General features: G+C 39.4%; 1 protein-coding gene and 1 long non-coding RNA gene across 2 annotated transcripts in view; one reads left to right on the top strand and one right to left on the bottom strand.

The window, feature by feature from the left end:
• The window catches only part of LOC126253653 (mediator of RNA polymerase II transcription subunit 1-like), a 186253-nt gene extending 185870 nt beyond the window's left edge, over positions 1 to 383 (bottom strand). Inside the window, exon 1 of the mRNA XM_049955167.1 lies at positions 84 to 383. Coding sequence (XP_049811124.1) covers positions 84 to 141 — 58 coding nt within the window. The 5' untranslated portion in view covers positions 142 to 383. The remainder of the gene's footprint in view (positions 1 to 83) is intronic.
• Positions 365 to 27545, top strand: LOC126253657 (uncharacterized). Its single transcript, XR_007546009.1, has 2 exons — positions 365 to 543; positions 26563 to 27545. It is a non-coding gene; the product is annotated as an uncharacterized LOC126253657 (long non-coding RNA).
• The last annotated feature ends 64 nt before the right edge of the window (positions 27546 to 27609 follow it).

Genomic DNA, 27609 nt, shown 5'->3' with positions numbered 1-27609 from the left:
ATGAAGGCACGTTCATTAGCCAGTACTTGGATCTATTTGGGAATGCGATTTATTTATTTTTCATATAACAATGTTTCTCTTACCGTTTGACTTCTGATTTACTGCTCCTTCCGAATAACCTTTAACTGGGTACGATGACATTTCTGTTTACCGTCGTGTTAACAATGAACGACACGCTTTATGACTGAAAATATGGTTTATCACAGTTTCACAAACCACTATAAAACTTGCCAAAAAGTATTTAGATAGCGAGTAAAACCGCTATCAGCCGCACTAGTGGCTTAATATTCCGTTTCTGCGGTGGCAAATGGGCAATATGAATGTTTAAAATTAAAAACAATATTTTATTCGACGATGCGGGAGTTTGTCCACTTCACCCCACAGCATCTTCCCCAACAAACCAAAGATAACTTATGAAGCACAGAGCTGAATCCCAAAGATTCACAACCCATCTGTTGAGAATAGCAGACACAGTTTGTCAACTGATCAGATGATCGCAACAAACAAAGGCGTTGTTTTTGTAAACAAACTAAGTATGCTGAGGTATGTAATATTATTACTAGGAGCTTTCTGTAAATAAAACTTCGTGTATTGATAAAGTAATGTATGTAACCGGGATGTTTTTGCGTTAGCTTAACAATGACAATGAAATGTAGCGTGCTCGAGTCAGTATATTGCATGTTACCTCCCAGTTCCGTCCGAGAATATGAAGGTATTTGTAATGTTTGTATCACAGAAACGCTATAAACAGTTGAAGGACCAAAAAAGTTAAAACCTGTAGATCAGAAAGTGTAAAGCTGTGATGTACTCGTCGTGATCTAAAATGTCTATTCATTCGACGTATTTTGTAACCTGTAGATACGTACGGATATTTCTGTTCGCAGTTTATGTCATAATTTTATGTCGGCATTCGAAATCAAACATTAGGCTGTTGTCACATGGATGAGAGAATTATTATGGAAAGTTCTTCTTTCACGTTGGTGGATAATATTAGTATCAGTTCTGTAGTTTTCGAAAGAGCGGTTTAGTGTTATAGGATCGATCAGTTTAATATGGTAAACATAAGTCATATCTGAGACACATGTATAGAGGCCGGGAAGATAGTAGTTACAGGTGGTTGGCGGCGTGATCTTGCTGAAGAAACTGGTTACATCAGTTAGTTATACTGAAAGACCTGCCCTTGTAACTGAGTGCATTAAAGCGGTGCTTCCAGCATATGTCTGGCTAGCCTGGCTTGGGCGAACCCACTCTGTTGATTAATTATGAGACTGGTAATGAGGTCTAAACACACACACAACTCATCTTGCCCATATCAGTCACACAAACAGAGTTACATGCACACGAAAATACAAAAATTTGAAAAATTACCTGAAAAACATGGATTTTCTAAGTGTGGTAGCACAAAAGGGACAAGTGGTGTCCAAGCCAAATTTCAAACACTGCATAAGTAGACCATAATATAATATGTGGCAAAATTTCAACTTGTTATTGCAAGGCATTTGTGTACAATAAAAGTTGACAGAGATGTATTTGGTTACATTTCTTTTAACATGATCTAGCAACTAATAGTATGATGCAGACAATTTGTTTCAAATAAAGCTGCAGCAATTTTTGGGAACCATTAGGCAACAGAAAGTTAAACAATGGTAGTTTTCAGGGACAGAATGAGTCATTATTAGGAACAACAAAGGAAACAAGCAACAATTACAGGTTACTCATATTTTTAAGATTCTAGTTCAGACTGGTCACTACTCACTACTGTTTTGGAAAGTTAGCATGGAGGCAGAAGAGTGTACTAGTGGTGCTTTTGTCCAAACAAGTTGCAGTATTGGTAGAGCACAAGCATCTGAATGTCATAAAACAATATATGGAACAAAATGTGACATTCGCTTTGTACTGTATGATCTGGATGAATCGGACCAAGATTTGTTGCTATGGAGATCCGGGATACACCCTGTGGGCACAAGAAGTACAGTTCCAGGAAACTTTAATGTTTGTTATCATCATATGAAAGTGTTTCTGTATAAGTATTCTTTCCTACAAAGAAGTTGTTTTGATCCCTTTCGTATTTATAAGAAGACAACAAAGTGTAGCCTCAGAGAAATTGATATAAAATCAGTATTGAAAGTGAATCAGTGCATGGGGCTTAACATGAAACCAGGACAAAAGTTATGTTCCAGGTGTGTTACACTGCTAAAAACTGAAGAATATTCTGATAATTTACATGACAGTGATGAAGAGTATCAGCCACCTACAACCACAGCGGATGAGCAATTAAATACTTCAGTGACTGATCTTGGTTTGTCTCCCATGAAGACACACAAAGTTTGGAAAAGAGACAGGCCCAGCTATGGTAGAAGAAAACTACAAGAAGCTCAAATGGAATTAAAACACAAAATAGCTGACACACTAATGGTGGAAGAGGAAGAACTATCTGCTCCAAAGGAACAGAAATCATGCCAGAAATGCTCTGATTTGGACAAAATTGTGCATGATTTGAAAGAAAATTGTGCCATATCCACACACCAGAAAAAAATAGGCCTAGCTATTCTTACCCTTGCACCCTCCAGCTGGTCTATTGACTACACTGCAAAGGAATTCAATGTTTCTACATAAATGGTAAAGCAAGCTAGAAAAAAAAAAAGGAAACCCAAGGAGTGCTTCCACAACTTCAGAAGGCTCAGGGTAAGCAATTGTGTTCAGAAATAAAGGTGCTAGTGACGGAGTTTTATGAAAATAATGACTACAGCCGAATAATGCCTGGAAAAAAAGACTATCTACCAGTGAAAATGGGAAAATTACGCGTACAGATACAAAAAAGACTGTTTGCTATGCAACATATCAGAACTATATGTAGAATTCAAGGAAAAGTATCCCAGTGCCAAAGTAGGTTCATCATCTTTTTTCAATCTTCGGCCAAAATGGGTTGTGCCTGTAAGTGCAAGGGGCACACACAATGTTTGTGTATGTGAGATCCATCAAAATGCTAAGCTGATGTTTGCCGCTATAGAGGATTCTGGTCTGGATTACAAAGGTGCAATGAAGCTGCTAGTGTGTGACATCAGTTCCTACCAGTGTATGATACACAGGTGTGAAAAGTGTCCTTGTAAGGTAAATCTTGCAGAACACATGAATAACAAATTGTATAGTGAACTACTTATGGATGACGATGAACTTGTTTCTTATAAACAATGGACACACACATCGATTGTACAAGTCTTGAAACAAAGGAAAGTAAAGTGGAAGCTTTTATTGAAACGTGTTGTCAAAAAAACGGACAAACTGACCACACACAGCTTCACAGCAACAGCACAATCGGCTTATCTCCAGTTTTGTAAGGATAGTTTGAAACAAGATGAAATTATAGTAATACTAGACTTTTCCGAAAATTATGCATTTATAGTTCAAGATGCCATCCAAGGATATTATTGGGACAACAGTTAAGCAACTCTCAAACCATTTGCGATTTACTATAGAGGTGAATCAGATGATGTGTCTGTCATGAACCTGTGCGTTTTTTAGTGACCGTTTAATTCATGATGCCATTGCGTTTTATGGCCACATTTGCACTGTCATGGCATATGTGAAAACCAAGCTGCCTCACATACATTTTTGCGAAGTACTTCACTGATGGGGCAGCTAGTCAGTACAAAAACTGTAAAAATCTCAAAAATGTATGCATGCATTACCTAGATTTTCAGATTCACACAGAATGGAATTTTTTCGCAACAAGTCATGGTAAAAATGTATGTGGTGGTATTGGTGCTACCATTAAGCGCATGGCACCACGAGCTAGTCTGCAGCACCCTACAGAAGGTCGCATTGTAACACCCCTTCAATTATTTACCTGGGTACAGAAAAATATCTCTGGCATACAATCATTCTATGTTTCGAAAGATGAGGTGAAATCAGTCGAAGAATTGCTAAAAAGTAGACTAGAACACGTTAAAACTGTTGCAGGCACAAGGAGCCATCATCACTTCTCTCCAGCGGACTCTGACAATGTGCAGATGAGCAGACTGTCCAGATGGGTCGACCGAAGCGTCCGATCCCACCCGTCGGCTTTGAATCGTGACGTAAGGCTGTTGTGGTGTGTGACGTCACGACGGCGCGGAATTTAGTTTGAGAGAGTGGCGTGCCTGTAGCTGTCGTTTTGATGCGATCGGTGGTGCTCTCTGGTGGTGTGTTAGGTGATGTTTTTGGTTTAGTTTGCGAGTGTGGCGTCGTGTGTGAATTTTGGTAAATTGCTTTTTTTATGTCTTTGGTAGGTATGGATATGACTGACAGGGTCAACAGTTTTCGGTTGTCGGCTATGATGGGGGTCAGTACGTTGTCTCTAATAAAATTTCCTCAACTATTCGGATTTTTTGATGAAGTCGCGAAGTGTTATGTCGTGAAGAAATGAGGCTTACTTAAAGTTCCGGCGTCTCGGACCAGGGACGGGTGTATGTGGAGATGTCGTAAGGATAACAGGTCACGGGAAGTGTTCGATCCCAATGTGTGGCTGTGAATGTTGGTATTGGTATCGGGAGATGGTTTTGAGCTATATAGGTCAAGGGAAGTGTTAGGTCCTAATTTATGGGATCGGGAGCTGCTGTTGAGCTATATAGGTCAAGGGAAGTGTCCGATTCCAGATGATATTGTGTTTAGTGGTATTTGGGGAGTTTTGTGATGTCGGTTTCTTTCGTCGTTTTGCGTGGTTTTGTATGGGGGTGGGTGTCTAAATTTGTTTATATTTAGTTTGTCTCCACCCCAAAACTCCCTATTTCCCGCGCTTGTCCCGTTAGTGTCATTAGGCTTTTTGTGGAACGTGTGTATGTTTGTTTATCGATTTATTTTCGTCCTCATAATGTGTATGTAACGACTTTATATGCGCCATATTGGAATCGTGGTTTATGGTCGTTTCCGCCATATTTGTGACGTCATGGGTCAAAGCAGACGGGTGGGATCGGACGCTTCCGTATTTCCGTCCAGATATAACTATAGGTTCATGCACAACATGTGTCTTCACAGTGTGTCTGACTCAGGATTCAGTAGCAAAAGCAGCAACATACAACCAGGTTGCTATGTTATTGCTTTTTATGATGACAAATGGCACTTAGGATGTGTTGCAGAGTGCTGTGAAGCAGAAGGTGATGTATTTGTGAACTTCATGGCACCAGCAGGACCAGCAAGATCATTTGATTGGCCACATTTGGCAGACAGGCGTTGGATTCCTTTTGAACATATTCGTATGACAGGTACAGTTCCCACCACAGTGTCAGGAAGACAGTACAATTTGCCACTCAGTGTACAGAGTACAGTAGCTAAAGTGTGGGAGAACTTCTATTCGAAGCACAATCGACAGATTTTTAGCAGTTAAGGTGCAGTAAACATTAATGATAGGTTGTGTTAATCTGTCTATATGTTGTTGCTTAGTGATTAAACAGTTGTGGGAGAGGATAAGAAGAGGCAGAACAGTTTACGATGTGTTTTTACAAAATTGTGCTGTGGAACAGTGGCCACTTCACCAAATACATCTGTCAATTTCCATTGTACAAAAATGTCTTGCAATAACATGCTGAATTTTTGAGATATATATCATTATGGTCTACTTATGCAATGCGTGAAATTTGGCTTGGATACCACTTGTCACTTTTGTGCTACCACACTTTGAAAATCCATGTTTTTCAGGTAATTTTTCAAATTTTTGTATTTTCGTGTGCATGTAACTCAGTTTTTGTGACTGATATGGGCATAATGAGTTCTGTGTGTGTTTAGGCCACATTAATCTTACCACAAAAAAAATGTATAAACTTTTTGAGTGAATTATATTTGGCATAGAGGGCACCTACAATATGTACCTTTTAACGTATTACATTTATTTAATCACATTTTGGAATTTTTTATTTTCCCTCAGAAATTTGTTGTTGGTGTTTTGATTCATGGAGTGTGTTCTCTAAATGGATGTTACTGGGTTGTAAAAATTTCACTGGACTGTGTGGAATAGTTCCAAAGTTATTAAGCCTTAAGTTGGGTCTGAAGATAGATTGCCAGATGCAGGTTGCGATTCCCGGGTCACGCCACCTCCTTTCACAAGTCAAAATTCTGGAACTAGTTGGCAGGGGAAACTAATACTTTGTACCTGAGTGTTCCACACATGGTAGAATTAGTGTACTGAGTTTCAGTCAAATCTGAGACTATGAGCCCTCTGGTTTAACTGACACGGAATGACCCATTGTTTATTTAGTCCATTCACTGCACACTATCCCATACACTTGCCAGTGATTTTAGGATCACAACCATGCTTCCACACATTCATTACATCACCATCTCATCCCCATGTTTGTCTGAAAAATCGGCATCCCCTTACGATGAGAGTCAGATGTTGAACACATAAGAATGGTGATACATTATTATCATGCACTAGCAATCGTTTTTTTTATACAAACCTCTATCCTGAATTCTCCAAATAAACTTTAACTGCACAGTATGCAATATTTAAGAGGTAAGCTTTCGACAATCTTATAAATAAAGATGTTTTGTTATCTATTTAATTTCCTTAGGCAAATTATTGTACAATTTTAATCCCTGAAAGAAAATGCTGATCAGAAATTTGTTGCCTGTTTTCCCTTGACAAATGTAAGTCTTAAATGGCTCTTGTTGCATGATCATGTATATGACATTTTGTGACATATTAACTGACATGCACAACAGATTGGTAAATGAAGTCACTTGACACATCAAGGATACACAGTCTTTTTAAATATTCTTTGACAATGACCCCAACTACTATTTTTTAGTTACTATACTCATGGTCATTTCCTGCAATTTGAAAACTGCATCCATATTTTGTACATTTGATCCCCAGAACAGAAACTCATACTGTAACTAAGAATAAAGCAAATGTAGGAATGTAAGTCACCACAAAGCACTTGATGTTATTCATTGATGACAGGAACGTAAGGACAAAGCATTTTGATGACATTCTCTTGGGCAGTATCTCCATGTCAACTGAAAATCAATGCTCATTCGTAAATGCTGTGTGGTTGCTACAAAGTCTACATATTTATTATGTATGTTACAAGTAGCAGAGTTAGTTTTCCTCCTCAAACTGACATTCATGCTATTATACTCTGCCCAGTTGTACATATCCTTGACGGTTTCATTTGCCTCATCATCTGGGAGTTCTGTCATTTTATCTCTGACTGTAATGTTGCTGTCATCTGCAAAGGTAATTTTTTTCTTCATCTCTTATATTGCCTGGAAAGTCACTGGTGTATACTGCTACTAAGAATAGAATGGTTTCAATATACTTGTCTGTGGAACACCCATGTGAATGAATGGAACCACTCATTAGCTGTTCCTCTTATATTTAGTGCTTCTAGTTTGTTTAGTAATATTTAATGGTCAACAGTGTAAAAACCCTTGATCAGGCCTAGAAATATGCCTGGCACACAGTCATCCCTATTGAGAGCTTCAAGTACCACTGTTATATACTATATTCAAATGTTTTTTATTCCAGTCTTTGATCACAATATGAATTCTTTAGACAATGACCGGTTTCAGTCTGTAATGACCATCCTCAGATCTATTTTACACCATGTCCTAAATTGATAAGGCCATAATGGCATTGTCAAAACATATAAATATAATCAGCATAGCATCATCATATAGATCTAAAATAAGGTGTAGAGTAGGGCGCATCGTCCACACAGTCATTATTGCAATTATTTCCTACCACTTACCACTTCTCAACCACCACCTTCCACCGCATTCCTTCATCCTAATTAACTCTTTCCTTGTTTCTTCCTTGCCTGCTCCTCTATAAAGCAATTATAAAGCTATTCCTATAGCATATCATGCAGTTCCAAGAAAGGTCCTCTGTGACTTTGCCAGTGTTATGCCCACTACATTCACCTGAGTGAAACCATTGACTAGATCCTCACAATGAATCTCATTACATGCTTTCCTACAACAGCTCCCACAGTTTCCACTTGTCGTCAGATCTATGGCAAACAACCAAAAACACTGTTTATTAAAACACACTACAAAATAGCATATCTTCACCTGTGTGGCAGGACAGATGGCAGTGCCAGAAGCAGAGGGTATGTAAAGCATGTCGGGGGGTGAGGGAGGGAATGCAGAAAACAGTGCAGTCATTGTCGTAATGTGGTGTCTGATGTCCAAAAGGGCATGATTGTTGGCTTTCAGGCCAAGAGTGGACACATTTCTGAAATGCTTAAGTTTGTAAACTGTGTGCATGCCATCATAGCTAAAGTATACTGTGCATGAAAAAATGGTGCTATCCAAAACCATCACTGAAGCAGCTGTAGTGCACTGTGGGCCATAGATGACAGGGATGAATGATGGCTGCAGAGATGTTTACAGGCAAATAGACATGCAAATGTTGAGTAATTGACTACCCAGATGAAACAAGGGTCTACCAACAGTGTCTTCTCATTAGTCGTTCAATGAATGTCGCTGCGTATGGACCTCCACAGCAGATGCCTGGTTCCTGCACCCATGCTGACTGCTGTTCATGGGTGATAAAGAGTGGAATTTGCATGCCAGTACTGCAACTGGATGCTCACTGACTGACAAAAGGTGGCTTTTGGTGGTCATTGGTGTGCACGGCCTTGCAACAATCATCGGGAGGGTCCAAGCCCGAGGAGGGAGCAATATGATCTGGGGAATGTTTTTGTGGCATTCCCTGGATGATCTCACCATTCTGGAGGCACACTGGGTCAACACACTTCTGAACCTATCCTTGGTAACTGTGATCGTCCCTACGTGTGGTTTGTTTTATCCTCAGCACGATGGCCTCTACCAGAACAGTGCAGCGTGTACACAGCTTCCAGTGTATGCGTGTGGTTTGAAGAGCACCAGGATAAATTTACCATACCCCCCTCCCCCAGTCACCAAACTCCCCAGATTTAAACCGAATCAAGAATCTGTGGGACCACCTCAGTCTGTTCATGCAATACATCCTCAGCCAAGAAACCTTTTACAGCTGACTACTGCACTGGGAGTTGACATGGGTCCACATCCCAGTCGGTATCTTCCAGAAACTCTGTGACTCTCGTCCTGCATGTCCATGCTGAAAAAGGTGGTTATTCATGTTTTTGACAGGTGGTCATGTTAATGTGACTGGACTGTGTACATGTAAAAACATTAAGAATTTTCAAAGTTAGTTGTAAATGGAAGTTCAGTACATTGGTTGTAAGTAAACAAATGTCAGACCTACTTTGTGTCTATCAAAACTTTAGCTTACAGATAAACCTTTATTACATTTACTACTGTTGTTGTTGTTGTTGTTGTTGTTGTTGTGGTCTTCAGTCCTGAGACTGGTTTGATGCAACTCTCCATGCTACTCTATCCTGAGCAAGCTTCTTCATCTCCCAGTACTTACTGCAACCTACATCCTTTTGAATCTGCTTAGTGTATTCATCTCTTAGTCTCCCTCTACGATTTTTACCCTCCATGCTGCCCTCCAATACTAAATTGGTGATCCCTTGATGCCTCAGAACATGTCCTACGAACCGATCCCTTGTTCTAGTCAAGTTGTGCCACAAACTCCTCTTCTTCCCAATTCTATTCAATACCTCCTCATTAGTTATGTGATCTACCCATCTAATCTTCAGCATTCTTCTGTAGCACCACATTTCGAAAGCTTCTATTCTCTTCTTGTCAAAACTATTTATCATCCACATTTCACTTCCATACATGGCTACACTCCATACAAATACTTTCAGAAACAACTTCCTGACACTTAAATCTATACTCGATGTTAACAAATTTCTCTTCTTCACAAATGCTTTCCTTGCCATTGCCAGTCTACATTTTATATCCTCTCTACTTCGACCATCATCAGTTATTTTGCTCCCCAAATAGCAAAACTCCTTTACTACTTTAAGTGTCTCATTTCCTAATCTAAGTCTCCATGGTCATGGAACGGGTCAGTACATGAAATTATAACACGATAGAAGAAACAGATAAAATGAAATACAAGAAATGTATTCAGGCGACAGTTCATAAGTTTCAACAATGTAACACTGGAATTTGCTTAATTTTTCAGCTCTTCCAGGAGCTCCTCGACAGAATAGAAGGAGTGAGCCACGAGGAAACTCTTCAGTTTAGACTTAAAAGTGTTTGGGCTAGTGCTAAGATTTTTGAGTTCTTGTGGTAGCTTATTGAAAATGGATGCAGCAGAATAGTGCACTCCTTTCTGCACAAGAGTCAAGGAAGCACATTCCACGTGCAGATTTGATTTCTGCCTAGTATTAACTGAGTGAAAGCTGCTAACTCTTGGGAATAAGCTAATATTGCTAATAACAAACGACATTAAAGAAAATATGTACTGTGAGGGCAATGTCAGAATTCCCAGACAATTGAGTAGGGGTCGACAAGAGGTTCTCGAACTTACACCACATATAACTCGAACAGCCCGTTTTTGAGCCAAAATACCCTTTTTGAATCAGAAGAATTACCCCAAAAAATAATACCATATGACATAAGCGTATGAAAATATGCGAAGTAGACTACTTTTCATGTTGAACTGTCACTTATTTCGGATACTGTTCTAATGGTAAATAAAGCAGCATTTAGTTTCTGAACAAGATCCTGAACATGGGCTTTCGACAACAGCTTACTATCTATCCGTACGCCTAGGAACTTGAACTGTTCCGTCTCGCTTATAACATGCCCATTCTGTCTGATTAAAATGTCAGTTCTTGTTGAATTGTGAGTTAGAAACTGTAAAAACTGAGTCTTACTGTGATTTAGCATCAAATTATTTTCCACAAGCCACGAACTTATATCATGAACTACATCATTTGATAATGTTTTAATATTACACACAAGATCCTTCACTACCAAGGTGGTGTCATCAGCAAACAGAAATATTTTTGAATCACCTGTAATACTAGAAGGCATATCATTTATATAAATAAGAAACAGCAGTGGCCCCAGCACCGACCCTTGGGGAACGCCGCATTTAACAGTGCCCCATTGGGACTGAACATCATTACCACTCTCAATATTGCGGAGGATTACCTTCTGCTTTCTGTTCTTAAAGTAGGAGGCGAACCAATTGTAAGCTACTCCCCTTACTCCATAATGTTCCAACTTCTGCAGTAATATTATGTGGTCAACACAGTCAAAAGCCTTCGTTAAATCAAAGAAAACACCTAACGTTCGCAACCTTTTATTTAATCCGTCCAAAACCTCACAGAGAAAAGAGACTATAGCATTTTCAGTTGTCAAGCCATTTCTAAAACCAAACTGTACATTTGACAGCAAATTATGTGAATTTAAATGCTGCAGTAACCTTGTATATACAACCCTCTTGATAACTTCAGCAAACACCGATGGCATAGAAATAGGTCTATAATTATCAACATTATCCCTGTCTCCCTTTTTATAAAGTGGCTTCACTACCGAGTACTTTAATCGGTCAGGAAACCGACCACTCCTAAAGGAAAAGTTACAGATATGGCTAAGTACTGAGCTAACATACATGGAACAATACTTCAGTATTCTGCTAGATACCCCGTCATATCCGTGAGAGTTCTTGGTCTAGTGATTTAATTATTAACTCAATCTCCCTCTTGTCAGTATCATGGAGGAGCATTTCAGGTAACAGTCTCGGAACACTTTTTTCTAAGAGCGCTATATGATTCCCTGTTGGGACTAGGTTTCTATTTAGTTCACCTGCTATATTCAGAAAGTGATTATTAAATACTGTACATATATGCAACTTATCAGTAACACGGACATTCCCACTACACTGATTCTATATCCTCGACCTGTATCTGCAGACCAGCCACTTCCTTTACGACTGACCATATGGTTTTAATTTTATCCTGACTTAGCTATTCTATCTGCATACCACATACTTTTTGCCTTCCTAATAACTTTTTTAAGCAACTTACAATACTGTTTGTAATGGGCTGCTGCATTTAGATTTTGACTGTTTCTAACGTTTTGATATAATTGCCACTTTGTTCTAAGGATATCCTTATCCCTCTAGTCAGCCACCCAGGCTGCCTGTTTGTGCTAGTACCCTGTTTTGAACATTCTAACAGAAAGCAACTTTCAAAGAACATGAGAAAAGTCTTGAGGAAAGCATTGTATTTATCATCTACTGTATCAGCACTATAAACATCTTGCCACTCTTGTTCCTTGATAAGGTTTACAAAGGTCTCTACAGCAACTGGATCAGCTTTCCTAAAAAGTTGATAACTATATTTAACATGTGTTGCAGCACAAATATCTTTTAGAGTTAAAACTTGTGCATCATGATCTGAAAGGCCATTCTTTTTTTGCTAACAGAATGCCCTTCTAGTAATGAGGAATGAACAAAAATGTTGTCTATGGTTGTTCTACTGTTCCCTTGCACTCTCGTTGGAAAGAATACGGTTTGCATAAGATTATATGAATTAAGGAGGTCTACCAGCATCCTTTTCTTTGCACAATCACTTATACAATTAATATTGAAGTCACCACATATAACTAACTTTTTGTATTTCCTATAAAGTGAACCAAGAACCTCCTCTAGCTTTAGCAAAAATGTTGTGAAATCGGAGTCTGGGGATCTATAAATAACAACAGTTAGAAGTTTAACTCCACTAAATTTAACCACACCTGCACAACATTCAAACACCTTTTCAGTGCAGAACTTTGAAACATCAATTGACTCAAATGGGATACCGTTTTTCACATACATGGCAACTCCCCCACACCGCAAAGAGCTCATAGAAAAGCTGTCAGCCAACCTGTATCCTGGTAAAGGAAGCCTCTGAATTATCTCCTTATTTAAGAAGTGTTCAGATATACCAATAATTTCAGAGTCAACATCTATAAGCAGTTCACTAACTTTATCTCTAATACCTTGTATATTTTGATGAAATATACTAATTCCCTCATTACTCGGATACCTAAGCTTTGTCGAAAGTGGTTTCTTTGTTAGAGAGACTTCCCTTAAGCAGGAATACCTATCAGCTGACTTCAATCTAAAAAAGGTGCAGCTCTAACACCCACTAGTACAGGAATTTTCCCAGGAGTGATCCCACCACCCCCACTTATGCTGTCACCTATAAGCTTTGCCAACCTCCCCTTTCCATACCTGTTGAAGTGCAGGCCATGTCTAGTGAAACCCGTCCTGCTGATAGACTCCACCGACACCACTGAAATGTGACCCATGATTTCTGCCATCAGCGCACCCCCAAGTCTCATGTTATTACGCCTGACGGCTGTATTAAGATGAGGCCGATCGTGACGCTGAAACAGTTCCACGAAATGCACATTCGTGTTGCCAGTCTGAGTGGCTATCTTATCCAGGTCACCATCTATGTCATACTCCCCGTCCCTATCAATACTATTACCAGCCCCACCCACAATCACTACCTGATCCTCTTTAGTAAAATCCCTACATAACCCCCCTATGTTAACAGCCACTGAGTCAATCCTGCATTAGGCTTCACAATGCTGGTGACCTGGTACTCACTCCCCAGCACTTCCTGCAACTGCTGGCCTACACCTCTGCCATGAGAACTACCTAACAGCAGAACCTTCTTCTGTCTCTTAGACTTTGCAACTGTCCTAGCCACCGTAACTGCTGAGGTCTGCTGCATACTTCCTACATCTACAGCTACTACAGACTCCTCTCCACTAGACTCTGACAGTTGGTCATATCTATTGCAAACACCAATAGTAAAACTATCTGAAAATCTCCTTCTCCTAGCAGATCTCTTGCCAACAGCCAGCTCCCATTTCATCTTCATCTACATCCTCTTCCATTTCCATAATATTGCCCTCAAGTACATCGCCCTTGTATAGACCCTCTATATACTCCTTCCACCTTTCTGCTTTCCCTTCTTTGCTTAGAACTGGGCTCTTGATATTCATACAAGTGGCTCTCTTTTTTCCAAAGGTCTCTTTAATTTTCCTGTAGGCAGTATCTATCTTACCCCTAGTGATATAGACCTCTACATCCTTACATTTGTTCTCTAGCCAACCCTGCTTAGCCATTTTGCACTTCCTGTCAATCTCATTTTTGAGACGTTTGTATTCCTTTTTGCCTACTTCATTTACTGCATTTTTATATTTTCTCCTTTCATCAATTAAATTCAATATTTCTTCAGTTACCCAAGGATTTGTACTAGCCCTCATGTTTTTACCTACTTGATCCTCCGCTGCCTTTACTATTTCACCTCTTAAAACTACCCATTCTTCTTCTACTGTATTTCTTTCCCCCATTCCTGTCAATTGTTCCCTTATGCTCTCCTTGAAACTCTGTACAACCTCTGGTTTAATCAGTTTATCCAGGTCCCATCTCCTTAAATTTCCACCTTTTTGCAGTTTCTTCAGTTTTAATCTACAGTTCATAACCAATAGATTATGGTCAGAGTCCACATCTGCCCCTGGAAATGTCTTACAATTTAAAACCTGGTTCCTAAATCTCTGTCTTACCATTATATAATCTATCTGAAACCTGTCAGTATCTCCAGGCTTCTTCCATGTATACAGCCTTCTTGTATGATTCTTGAACCAATTGTTAGCTATGATTAGGTTGTGCTCTGTGCAAAATTCTACCAGGCAGCTTCCTCTTTCCCCCAATCCATATTCACCTACTATGTTTCCTTCTCTCCCTTTTCCTACTACCAAATTCCAGTCACCCATGACTATTAAATTTTCGTCTCCCTTCACTATCTGAATAATTTCTTTGATTTCATCATACATTTATTCAATTTCTTCGTCATCTGCAGAGCTAGTTGGCATATAAACTTGTACTACTGTAGTAGGCGTGGGCTTCGTGTCTATCTTGGCCACAATAATGCGTTCACTATGCTGTTTGTAGTAGCTTACCCACACTCCTATTTTTTTATTCATTATTAAACCTACTCCTGCATTACCCCTATTTGATTTTGTATTTATAATCCTGTATTCGCCTGACCAAAAGTCTTGTTCTTCCTGCCACTGAACTTCACTTATTCCCACTATATCTAACTTTAACCTATCCATTTCCCTTTTTAAATTTTCTAACCTACCTGCCCGATTAAGGGATCTGACATTCCACGCTCCGATCCGTAGAACGCCAGTTTTCTTTCTCCTGATAACGACGTCCTCTTGAGTAGTCCCCGCCCGGAGATCCAAATGGGGGACTATTTTACCTCCGGAATATTTTACTCAAGAGGACGCCATCATCATTTAACCATACAGTAAAGCTGCATGCCCTCGGGAAAAATACGGCTGTAGTTTCCCCTTGCTTTCAGCCGTTCGCAGTACCAGCACAGCAAGGCTGTTTTGGTTAGTGTTACAAGGCCAGATCAGTCCATCATCCAGACTGTTGCCCCTGCAACTACTGAAAAGGCTGCTGCCCCTCTTCAGGAACCACGCGTTTGTCTGGCCTCTCAACAGATACCCCTCCGTTGTGGTTGCACCTACGGTACGGCTATCTGTATCGCTGAGGCACGCAAGCCTCCCCACCAATGGCAAGGTCCATGGCTCACGGGGGGATGTCATTTATTACTATATAAACTAAACATTTACTACTATATAAACTAAACAAAGTAGCTACATCCACGCCCTGCAAACCACCTTGAGGTGCATGGCAAAAGGTACGTACCAGTTATTAGGGTCTCTTCCTGTTCCACTTATGTATGGAGCATGGGAAGAATGATTGTTTCAATGCTTCTGTGCATGCAGTAATTATTCTAATCTTATCCTCACTATCCCTATGTGAGCAATACATACGGAGTTGTAGTATATTCCTAGAGCAATCATTTAAAGCAGTTCATGAAACTGTGAATATACTTTCTACAGATAGTTTACGTTTATCTTCAAGAGTCTTCCAGTTCAGTCCTTCAGTATCTCTGTGACATTCTCCCACGGATTAAACAAACCTGTGGTGATTTGTGCTGCCGTTCTCTGTATATATTCCAGAATCCCTGTTAGTCCTCTGTGGTATAGGTCCTGTGCTTTTGAGCAATACTCTACAACCGGTCGCATGAGTGGTTTGTAAGTAATCTCCTTTGTAGATTGAGTGTACTTCCCCAGTATTCTTCCAATAAACCGAAGTCTACCACCTGCTCTATCTACATTGTAAAGCAGGTAAAATAATGAGGAAAGCTCAATTAAAACTGAAGTTTTCAAAACATAAAGTATCTGCAGATCCAGGATTTGTGACATCAGTCTGTTACAGGATCTTAGAGCATATTTTAAGCTCAATGTAACTAGATGTCTGGAACAGCACTACCATTCAGCCAACCAGAATTCTGAGAACATGAATCATGCAAATGCAAATCACTTTTTCTTCACTTTAAATCCTTAAAGTCATGGAAGCAATGAGGTCAAGGCAATCAGTCAGATGCAGTTTTTCTTGTCTCCCAAAAAGCATTTGACTCATTATTATTCCAATGCCTATTAACAACATTATGGTCATATAGGGTATCAAACCAAATTTATGATTGATTGAGGATTTATTTGTAGGGAGGACACACCATGTTATCTTTGTCAAGAATCATTGACAGATATAGAAGTATCTTCAGGAGTCCACATAGGAAATGTGTGTTACCCCTGCTGTTTCTGTAGTTCAAAATGGTTCAAATGGCTCTGAGCACTATGGGACTCAACTGCTGAGGTCATTAGTCCCCTAGAACTTAGAACTAGTTAAACCTAACTAACCTAAGGACATCACAAACATCCATGCCCGAGGCAGGATTCGAACCTGCGACCGTAGCGGTCTTGCGGTTTCAGACTGCAGCGCCTTTAACCGCACGGCCACTTCGGCCGGCTGTTTCTGTAGTATATTAATGATTTGCAGACAATATTAATAGTAGCCTCAGGCTTTTGCAGAAGATGGATTTATCTGTAATGAACTACTATGTGAAAATGTTGCACTAATATTTGGTCAGATCTTGACATCATTTTAATTGGTGCAGAGATTGGAAACTTACTTTAAATGTTCAGAAATATAAAACTGCGCACTTTGCAAAATGCAAAACTGTATTATCCTGTGGCTGCACTATATATAAATGAGTCATCATTGGAGTCAGACAGCTTATAGAAATATCTGGGTTTAACAGTTTGTAGTGATATGAAGTGGAATGATCACATAGACTTAGTCATAGGTAAAGTTGGTGGCAGACTTGGGTTCGCTGGCAGGACACTGATGGAATATATTCAGTTTAGAAGGTAGTTTTCTTACGGAACTACCTTGAAACTTGTCCTTGGATATTACTCAAGCATGTGGGACCCATTCCAAGTAGACAAACATGATGCATAGAAAGGCAGCATGAATTGTGACAGGTTTGTTTGAGCCATGAGAGATTGTCATGGAGATTGTGAGGGCTTGTTTATATTTTAAGTTACCTCATTGTGATCTTCAGCTCAGAGTAGTCTGTGAACCCCCAACTTGTTAAATATTCTTCTTATCTGTAGAATAACTTAATTTTTACTACAAAGCAGGACTTGGCAACTCTGACCTTTTAAGGCTTTTATTGCGCCTTTAAATACAACATATATTATATGATACATATCTTGTTACAGGAGACAAATAACAAGTGTTTTTTTTTTCTTTTTTCCCCTGAATACATACATATATTCATTATTGATATAAACTTCTGGCCATTGGTATTCCTTGACAGCATGGCTGGTGCAGAAGATTCTTTGCCAGCTTTGACTACTTTGCCCATCAAGACTCCCAGTATATCTTCAGCTCTTGTCAATCAGCATGAAGACCAGGCAGAATACCTCATGCAAATAATAAAATACACAAAACAGGACTTGTCCCCTAATAAATCATCATACATAATAATTAAAACTTTATATGCTGAACAATTATCCTGGATAACAAAAATGCATATAATTCTACTAATAAAGCTTGTTCATTTATATTCAGAATTAATACAAGATGCCACTTCCACTCAGCAAAATTATTGATTTCCAAATTTTGGCTGCAAAATATCTGGAAAATCAAAGGCAGATGTTTTGAGATAGACACTCCCACAAATGCTTTCTTACAAAGTTGAAAAAACCACAGTTAAGTCAGGAGTCTAGATATATATCACAGCCCCTGTACAAGGTGGACTGTGGTAAATTGCTGATTTGGGAATGAAGTAAAAAAAAATATGAACACTTAGAAACTTAGATTTTTATTTTTCTCTTCCTGGACAATAATGGATGTTTCTAATTACATGGTTTAAACAGTGTATCTGGCAAATGTCTACCTTCACAATCCACACACTGCCACACTACCTTCACAATCCACACACTGCCACAGTCATTTTCTGAAATTCTCATGCACTCTTTCAAGCATGTATTCTGGTATTCTTGCAATTTCAGCCTCAGTATTGTTCTGTAGGTCTTCCAGAGTGTTGGGACAGTTGCAATACACCTTTGACTTCAGATAACCCCAAAGAAAAAAATTGCATGGGGCTAAGTCCGGCGATCGGGAGAGCCAGTTGAGATCTCCCATCTGAGAGATAAGCCTTCCAGGAAAAATTTGCCTCGAGAAATTCACGGTAATGCCTGCTGTGTGTGCAGTGGCACCGTCTTGTTGAAACCAGGTATCCTATAATTGCATTGCCTCGAAAGCCGGTTGGAAAAACTCTTGCAGCATAGTTAAGTAATGATCCAAATTCACTGTTACAGCACGATGATTTTCCTGGAAAAAGTAAGGGCCAATGATGCCTACTCGTGATAGGGTACACCACACAGTTACCGCAGTCTGAGTGCAGTGGGAGTCAGGTGAATTTGCCTGGGGTTCGTGTCACTCCAATACTGCATATTCTGTTTGTTACACACCCACTGAGGTGAAAATGTGCCTCATCAGAAAAGAACACATTTGCGTCACGGGGTATGGTTGCGAGCAGGTCTTCTAATATGTTCTTCGTGTTACATAATCCTGTACTGACAATTTCTGGACCATGCACATTTTATAAGGGTGAAAATTCAGTTTGTTATGAAGAATCTGGTGGAGAGAACATCTAGAAATGCCAAGAGCAAGTGTATGTTTCCAAGCTGAGCATTTCAGAGATTGCAGTACTGCTACTCTAACTCATTTGACACTTTGTGGTGTTGTAACACTTCTCTCAGGTCCTCTTTGTACAGATGACACATCCCCTGTTGTTCTGAATGCATTTACCCAATTTAAAATCAATTGCTGTGCAGGAACATGTCCACATGGGGGTACTGCAAATCGCAAACGAAAAGCACACTGCACGGTTTTAATGATCAAGTGGGAATTTGAGAAATACACTTCAACACAAAAAATGAGCACTCCTCATGTGTCCACTGAATTATCGCAACTGAACAGCAACTGAATACAAACCTCCCATTAGTCACTATAAACCACACCCACTCTCCCCTCTACTCAACCAACAATGCCACTGCAATGTGAATTCTAAAAAAGCAATTTACTGTGCTCCACCCTTTGTATCATCCCTACAGGGACAGGATTGGACTAATTACCGTGGACACATCAGGATTTAAGCAACTCATACTTCCTACTTTCCCACTGAATGAGACTTGAGGAGACCCTGTTATGTGGTAGTGTGGGAAGTATCCTCTGCCTTGCACTTCACAGTGGTTTGCAGAGTGTGGACATGGATATAGATGAGTTTTAAGTAAATGTGTAGAATCACATAATGAATAAACACTTGACAGGTAGCTCTTGGAATAAATTTTACAGCAAATCACTCCAAAAGTTTCCCTAGAATTCAGAATAAGATAATGTCTGTCTGCTCTAGTTACATGATCAAAAACACATATCTGTATGTCTTTAACATATTGCAGCGTGTCAGCAACTGTGAAATGTACAACAAATAAACAATTTTTTCAGCCTTCAGTTGCAAGGTAATTTTACTCGTTTACCTAGGTTTCGATTCCAGTAATGGAATCTTCTTCAGAACAAAAAATTAAATTATTTTGTGAGCCAAACACTGGCCATGTCACAGATTACAAATTAAAACAATAAAGACGCATAATCATAAGATTATGTCAGTCAAAATTAAAACCATTAAGGCGAACGTAGACGGAGCTACGCCGGCCAGAGATCAGGACCACACGTGTGGTCCTGATCTCTGGCCGGCGTAGCTCCGTCTACGTTCGCCTTAATGGTTTTAATTTTGACTGACATAATCTTATGATTATGCGTCTTTATTGTTTTAATTTGTAATCTGTGACATGGCCAGTGTTTGGCTCACAAAATAATTTAATTTTTTGTTCTGAAGAAGATTCCATTACTGGAATCGAAACCTAGGTAAACGAGTAAAATTACCTTGCAACTGAAGGCTGAAAAAATTGTTTATTTGTTATATCTGTATGTTTCCGTGGTAAGACAATGGACTCACATTCAGGAGGAGAGTGGTTAAAATCCCTATTTAGGCATCAGATTTATGTTTTATGTGTTTCCCCTAAATTATATGAGGCACATGCTGGAATGTTTTCTTTGCAAAGAACACAGTCATTGTTCTTCACTGTAAGTGTAAGCTCTGTCTCTAATAACCTCTTTCCTTCCACTATTAAAGATAGGCATCACATTTAAGGTAGCAAGGAAATATGCCTAAGTCCATTGACTGATTTCTAATATAGATGTAGGGGGAGGTACAGCTGTCAACTCATATTCAGTATTAACATTTTAATTTGTATCCAGGGAATACCACAGCAGGCAAAAGAATTACCACTTTTGGGATTTATAGTTTTTAAACTAATGGCTGTTGGTGATGTTTACCAGAGTATACTTAGTTGTTCATTAAAAGCTATAATGTTTCCTGTTGCTGCAAAGAAATAATCAGTGAATTTGATGACCAGTGATTTCACTGTATTATCATTTCTTCCACATCTGTTATCTGGGAACTCAATGAAGATTCCTCATTGTTTTGGTTTATTTTTACTTCAGTCTTCTTGTGTTTTATTTTTTGTATATAGTAGATGGGTCTGTTTTTCTTGGAACAGACCATAGGGAAAGGAGAGTCAACCTTTTTAACATTGCCTGTCATTTGAATTAGGTAGTGCTCTTCTTACTGCCACAAAGTAATTTAATCTCACATATTATTAATCCGCACTACCTGTTTCTGTTTAATTTTAATTTTATACGCTTTCGTTTTAGGGAAACCAGAACTCAAAAGTGCTGTAGGAATATGTTTTGGAAATAGTTAAATTTCTGTTTACAGTGTCTGTTTTATAATCTCTTTCCAGTGCTCTTTCTATATGCCCTTTGCAAACATTGTGATTCTGTAATTTGTTCTGTTTCTGATATACAGTTTTTATGATCCAAACTTAATTTATCAGCATATTTTACTGTTGACATTTGATCAGATTTATGAGATAAACAATTTACTATCACTTATATATATATACACTCCTGGAAATGGAAAAAAGAACACATTGACACCGGTGTGTCAGACCCACGATACTTGCTCCGGACACTGCGAGAGTGCTGTACAAGCAATGATCACACGCACGGCACAGCGGACACACCAGGAACCGCGGTGTTGGCCGTCGAATGGTGCTAGCTGCGCAGCATTTGTGCACCGGCGCCGTCAGTGTCAGCCAGTTTGCCGTGGCATACGGAGCTCCATCGCAGTCTTTAACACTGGTAGCATGCCGCGACAGCGTGGACGTGAACCGTATGTGCAGTTGACGGACTTTGAGCGAGGGCGTATAGTGGGCATGCGGGAGGCCGGGTGGACGTACCGCCGAATTGCTCAACACGTGGGGCGTGAGGTCTCCACAGTACATCGATGTTGTCGCCAGTGGTCGGCGGAAGGTGCACGTGCCCGTCGACCTGGGACCGGACCGCAACGACGCACGGATGCACGCCAAGACCGTAGGATCCTACGCAGTGCCGTAGGGGACCGCACCGCCACTTCCCAGCAAATTAGGGACACTGTTGCTCCTGGGGTATCGGCGAGGACGATTCGCAACCGTCTCCATGAAGCTGGGCTACGGTCCCGCACACCGTTAGGCCGTCTTCCGCTCACGCCCCAACATCGTGCAGTCCGCCTCCAGTGGTGTCGCGACAGGCGTGAATGGAGGGATGAATGGAGACGTGTCATCTTCAGCGATGAGAGTCGCTTCTGCCTTGGTGCCAATGATGGTCGTATGCGTGTTTGGCGCCGTGCAGGTGAGCGCCACAATCAGGACTGCATACGACCGAGGCACACAGGGCCAACACCCGGCATCATGGTGTGGGGAGCGATCTCCTACACTGGCCGTACACCACTGGTGATCGTCGAGGGGACACTGAATAGTGCACGGTACATCCAAACCGTCATCGAACCCATCGTTCTACCATTCCTAGACCGGCAAGGGAACTTGCTGTTCCAACAGGACAATGCACGTCCGCATGTATCCCGTGCCACCCAACGTGCTCTAGAAGGTGTAAGTCAACTACCCTGGCCAGCACGATCTCCGGATCTGTCCCCCATTGAGCATGTTTGGGACTGGATGAAGCGTCGTCTCACGCGGTCTGCACGTCCAGCACGAACGCTGGTCCAACTGAGGCGCCAGGTGGAAATGGCATGGCAAGCCGTTCCACAGGACTACATCCAGCATCTCTACGATCGTCTCCATGGGAGAATAGCAGCCTGCATTGCTGCGAAAGGTGGATATACACTGTACTAGTGCCGACATTGTGCATGCTCTGTTGCCTGTTTCTATGTGCCTGTGGTTCTGTTAGTGTGATCATGTGATGTATCTGACCCCAGGAATGTGTCAATAAAGTTTCCCCTTCCTGGGACAATGAATTCACGGTGTTCTTATTTCAATTTCCAGGAGTGTGTGTGTGTATATCACTTTGAGCATTATCGATTTTTTTATGTTTGTCTCATTTTAGATTTGTGAACAATCCTTTTCCTTTAAAAATGAATTAGTCTCTTTAAGACCTAAAAAATCTCCTAGTGTCAAAGGAACTCAAGGCTCTGTAACTCCTAAACTGACAAGTTACTATGTAACATGAATAGAATGAGAATCGATAGTGTGCAAATCTGAAAATGGTCATATGTGCAAAACTTTGGTGGTCTGGAGTGCTAAATTAAATCTGTTAATCCATTTTTAAGTCATTGCAAATAGTGACTCTCCATTCAGCTATTGTTGTGGTGCAAAATATGAAAAGTTAATTAACACAATGTTCATCTTGTTGGTCCTGGAACTTGATCAATTTTTGTATATAAAGCTCTTTTCATGTATTGGTTCTATAATGGCATGATATTAGTTTTTATCCACCTATGTGTATCCATTCAGCTCCAGCGATTTCCATACGATGCCTGTATAGTTATAACATTTCTACTGACGGTCCATTTATCTTTTCAGTTTCCTCTATTTAGATCCTTGGTTCTGTGCAAGCTGTAGTGTTTTGTTTTGGTAAACATCTCTTTTAGCTATAACTGTATTTAATCTGAAGCTCTGTTTCAAGAATTTACCTGATGAAAAACCAAGGGACAACAATGGAAATCAATAGGACATGGTGGATACTGTTTTGACCTGACTACTTTCTTATTACAGCTATTGTTGCAACTTGTGATATAATTTCAAAATTGATTATCCATTATAGAAGAAAAGTCAATTGTGCCTCATAGCAACAAACACCATATCCCCAACCTAAATTTATATCTGGTGAATTCCTTTTTCTTTCTTATACGTCAGCGTAAAATTGATTGCTGAGTCCATATTTTACAATGCACAGAAGAAATTGATATTTTGATTGTTTAAACCAATTTAATTCATCACCCCATATTTTGTTACCATGAATTGAGGATCTATACCAACCACAAATCATAATAAGATAATGGGTCTCATGGGGTACGTACTAATTTGGCTAATTCCAGAATTGTATCACATTAACAAAGGAAGCTAATGTGCAAAATTATAATTCAATTAAATAACTGACTTGAAAAGGAACATATTTCAGCAAATTATGGAAGACGAAAGATCTTGCTTTACATGTAAAACTGCAACTCAAATGTATCAGCCAAATTAACATGACTAAAATATAAATTATAATACAAAATTTCGTTATGGAGGAAAGTGTGGGTGGTTAAGAATTGTTGAAGGAAACGTAAGTATGAATACAGTAAACAGGTTAAACTGGATGTAGGTTGCAGTAGTTATTCAGAGAAGAGCCTTGCACAGATAGACTAGGATGGAGAGCTGCATCAAACCAGTCTTCAGACTGAAGGCCATAACAAGAACAACAAGCATTAAATTTTCCATAACTTCAGAACTATTACAGTCTCACAATATCTAAGACCAGTTTTGGAATCAGCATTCATTTAAGATAAGACATTTTCCACATCAGTTCCCAATTGTTTTAAATTTTGTAAAGTTTTCATTAATTTTATTTTGCTAAAGTGGCAGGTAGTGGAATTAAATATGGCTGCTACACATTAATATACATTCAAACAAATGTAATATGTGAAGGAAAAAGTCTTAATTTAATACTATTATATATTCAAATAGTGCTAGCTTCCAGGCATCTTAATTCTGTAATTAAATACTTCCTTGTACTTAATTGTGTGATCACACATCCCTTAAAGTGGAAGGGAGAGGGATTCCTTAAAATAGATTTTAGAGAGCCACCAAGTCAAAGTGCCATTTCACAGTGAATTGATGCTACGGTAGTCCATATGAACTGTAATACTTTCAAATTCTTCGCATGCCATCCAAACATAAATTGGCAACATGTGCAATGTCTGTTGTTACTGTGAGCAACTTTTGTAAGTTATTTGTACTGTGAATAAATTGGCTGACTTATCAATGTTATCAATATCGTGGTGCATAGTTACAAAACCTTGATAGCACAAATGAACTCTGGGAGCATAAACACGGAATTGACTGCAGCCTTTAAAATTCATCACTCAACATTGATGATATCCACAAGCTTGATTTGTTGCATGACTGAATGAGGATTACCTCTTATCAGAAGCACTGAGATGCAACCATGTGGCATATGTGACCAAGTGAGGTATGATGCATTAGTCATACCCATGTGTGAAAACCTTCTCTCCTGAGGAACTATCCAAGCTGTGCAAGTAACATGTGCCACAGATGCTTCATCCAAGGCTTCTCAGATGCTCAAAGGGTTACATGATTTTCCCACTACTATGATAAGTATTCTCAGTGATGTTCTTAATGGCACTTTAAAATGTATTGAAGGTTGTGGTCCAAACTGTCATTTGCAACCCAAATATAATTTCATAATGTTCATTACAAAGATCTTTCTTCAAACAGTCTTAATCTGAAGTGACATAACAGAGTCTTATTCTTGGCATAAAATAATATTTATCTGAAAATTATTACCCAAAGCATTTTATACTACCTGTGGCATTCCCCTCCCATGACTACTACATAACAATTAACACTTCTCTTCCTAACATTGGTTTGCATCTTCTGCCCTGTACTATCAGCCTTCTTGACCAATTGATTTTTTATTTGTTCAGAGTTATTATACAGTGCAAATTGTTCAGTTGATATTTAGCTGGTCAAAATGAAGATACAGTTATATTTAGTATCGGGAGGGGGGAATAAAAAAATGAAAGTATTTAGATACATGTTCTTATAATCTAAGTTTATCAGTAACATGGTTGTTTGCTTCTGTCTTGGTCATTTGTGTCTGACGTATGAGTTCATTCTTCACTTAAAACTTCCGGGCTGATAGGCTGTGGTCGATATATAAAACTCTCCCCTAAAGTTTCATCGCCGACTGCAGGAGACATCCTCCGAGGTAAAGTAGTGGACTTTACCTCAGAGGATGTCTCCTGCAGTCAGAGACAAAACATCAGGGGAGAATACATCGACCACGGCCTATCAGCCCAGAAGTTTTAAGTGAAGACAATACCGGTCATGAAAGCCTACATTGTATGGTATGACTTCAGTGTTTACAACTTGCCTAAGACACTTTGTAATAAGCATTTGTTCACCACTGACCCTATTTTCCATATTGTTCCTCAAAATATGAATATATATTTTACCAGCTAACAACTCCTTTCTGATGTATTTAAATGAAGTTCATGGACTGTATGGAACCTTTGCTCCAAGCTCCTTTTGTCTGTAACATCTACATTTTTGAAGTGAGTATGTATTTCATTGATACACATGTTTGCAACACTAATCTCATGGTTCATCCATGACCAGAGTGGTAAATCAACTGAACGTGTTGGGTTATTCGCATGCTTTTGTCCACAGTCTCCAAAGCATTGAAGCTTTTTGATATCTCTTGACTGAAGCTATCAGACTTACAGTGTCTCCTTGATATTTTTACTATAATCCACTCCTCTGGCCTAGTCCTAGAATTACTGTGACAAATTACAGCTTGTGATTATGCTAATTCTTCATGTCCAGATGCCTAAGCAGCTCATATTTTCTAGATTAGCTGCAGATGATCCAATCTGCATGAAATAACTAACCACCCTTGATATCAGGTGATGCATTTTCTCTGTTAAGTTATTTAAATGTAAAGTTTCATTTGGAGAGTCTCAGTGATTTCAGACAATTCATAGAGAAAAATTATTATTGTTTATACTAGCTTCAATATACCAATGTCTAAGTTTGCTGATTAATGCTTTTTTTACGCTGTTTTAGGTGAGACTATTCCGTCATACTCACAGTGAAAATTTGAAAAATGAAGGAGGTGATGACAGGAACTGCAAAGGTAAAGGATGCTGTAGGAAGTGTAACAGTCAGTGTAGATCCTCAGCAGCATGTGAAATTTGAACAAAATTCATTTACAAAGACTGTCCCAAGGGATGTATATAACAGAGTGAAAAAGCATCTTTGGGATGGTGTGTCACCGCTGTTTGTGCCTGAGGACAGAGAAGCACAAAGATCAGTCCAAAACTGACTGCTTATGAGTTTGTCTTTGTTGTCATTAATGAAAAACTCTAGTATCGTTATCTTTCTGTGTAATGTTAGTGATTTAACTGCTGGCATAAAACATCTCCATTTCTCATTAAGATATAAAAGAATATAACAATAACATCTTGGTCTTCCATTGAATGAAACAGATAAATAATTAATTGTTGGCAAGAAATTATTTTTGTGCTGCATATGTTACTTTAGGTACATTGTTGTAATAACAGTAAGAGACTTTGCCTGCAGTATACCCTTGGATAATTACTCCATAAATGAATTACTCCATTACTCCTCTCTCTCTCTCTCTCTCTCTCTCTCTCTCTCTCTCTCTCTCTCTCTCTCTATCTCTCTCTTCTTCCATCCATTCCTTCCTCACCATCTCCCCCCCACCCCCCACCCCACCCCCACCCCTCCTCCTTTTTGGTTTTTGGGATAGTGGCATACAAGTAGTATAAAATGCTGTATTGGCAAAGATATGTCATCTGTGAACAGTAGCACATAAGAAAATATTTTGTGAATTGTAATTTCTGTGTAATCTATGAGACAGCATTTGACCAGCTTTTAGCTCTGCTGACGAAACCACTTATGAATTGTGACAATTGTACTCTAATACATGCAGTCTTTATTGGTCCCTTGACCCATGAAATACATCACTAACTGAAACTGAAATTGTTTTCACCAACTGTGGGAAGAATAAAACAAATGTTAATGTACATGGCTTCTACATTTTAAAGTACAGCATTCCACAAATATTCATTTGTGTACCATATTTCTAAG

This window comes from Schistocerca nitens, chromosome 4, assembly GCF_023898315.1.
Source record: "Schistocerca nitens isolate TAMUIC-IGC-003100 chromosome 4, iqSchNite1.1, whole genome shotgun sequence".
Lineage (NCBI taxonomy): Eukaryota > Metazoa > Arthropoda > Insecta > Orthoptera > Acrididae > Schistocerca > Schistocerca nitens.
The sequence above is the reverse complement of the archived record's forward strand: the minus strand, read 5'-3'. Positions and strand labels throughout refer to the sequence as shown.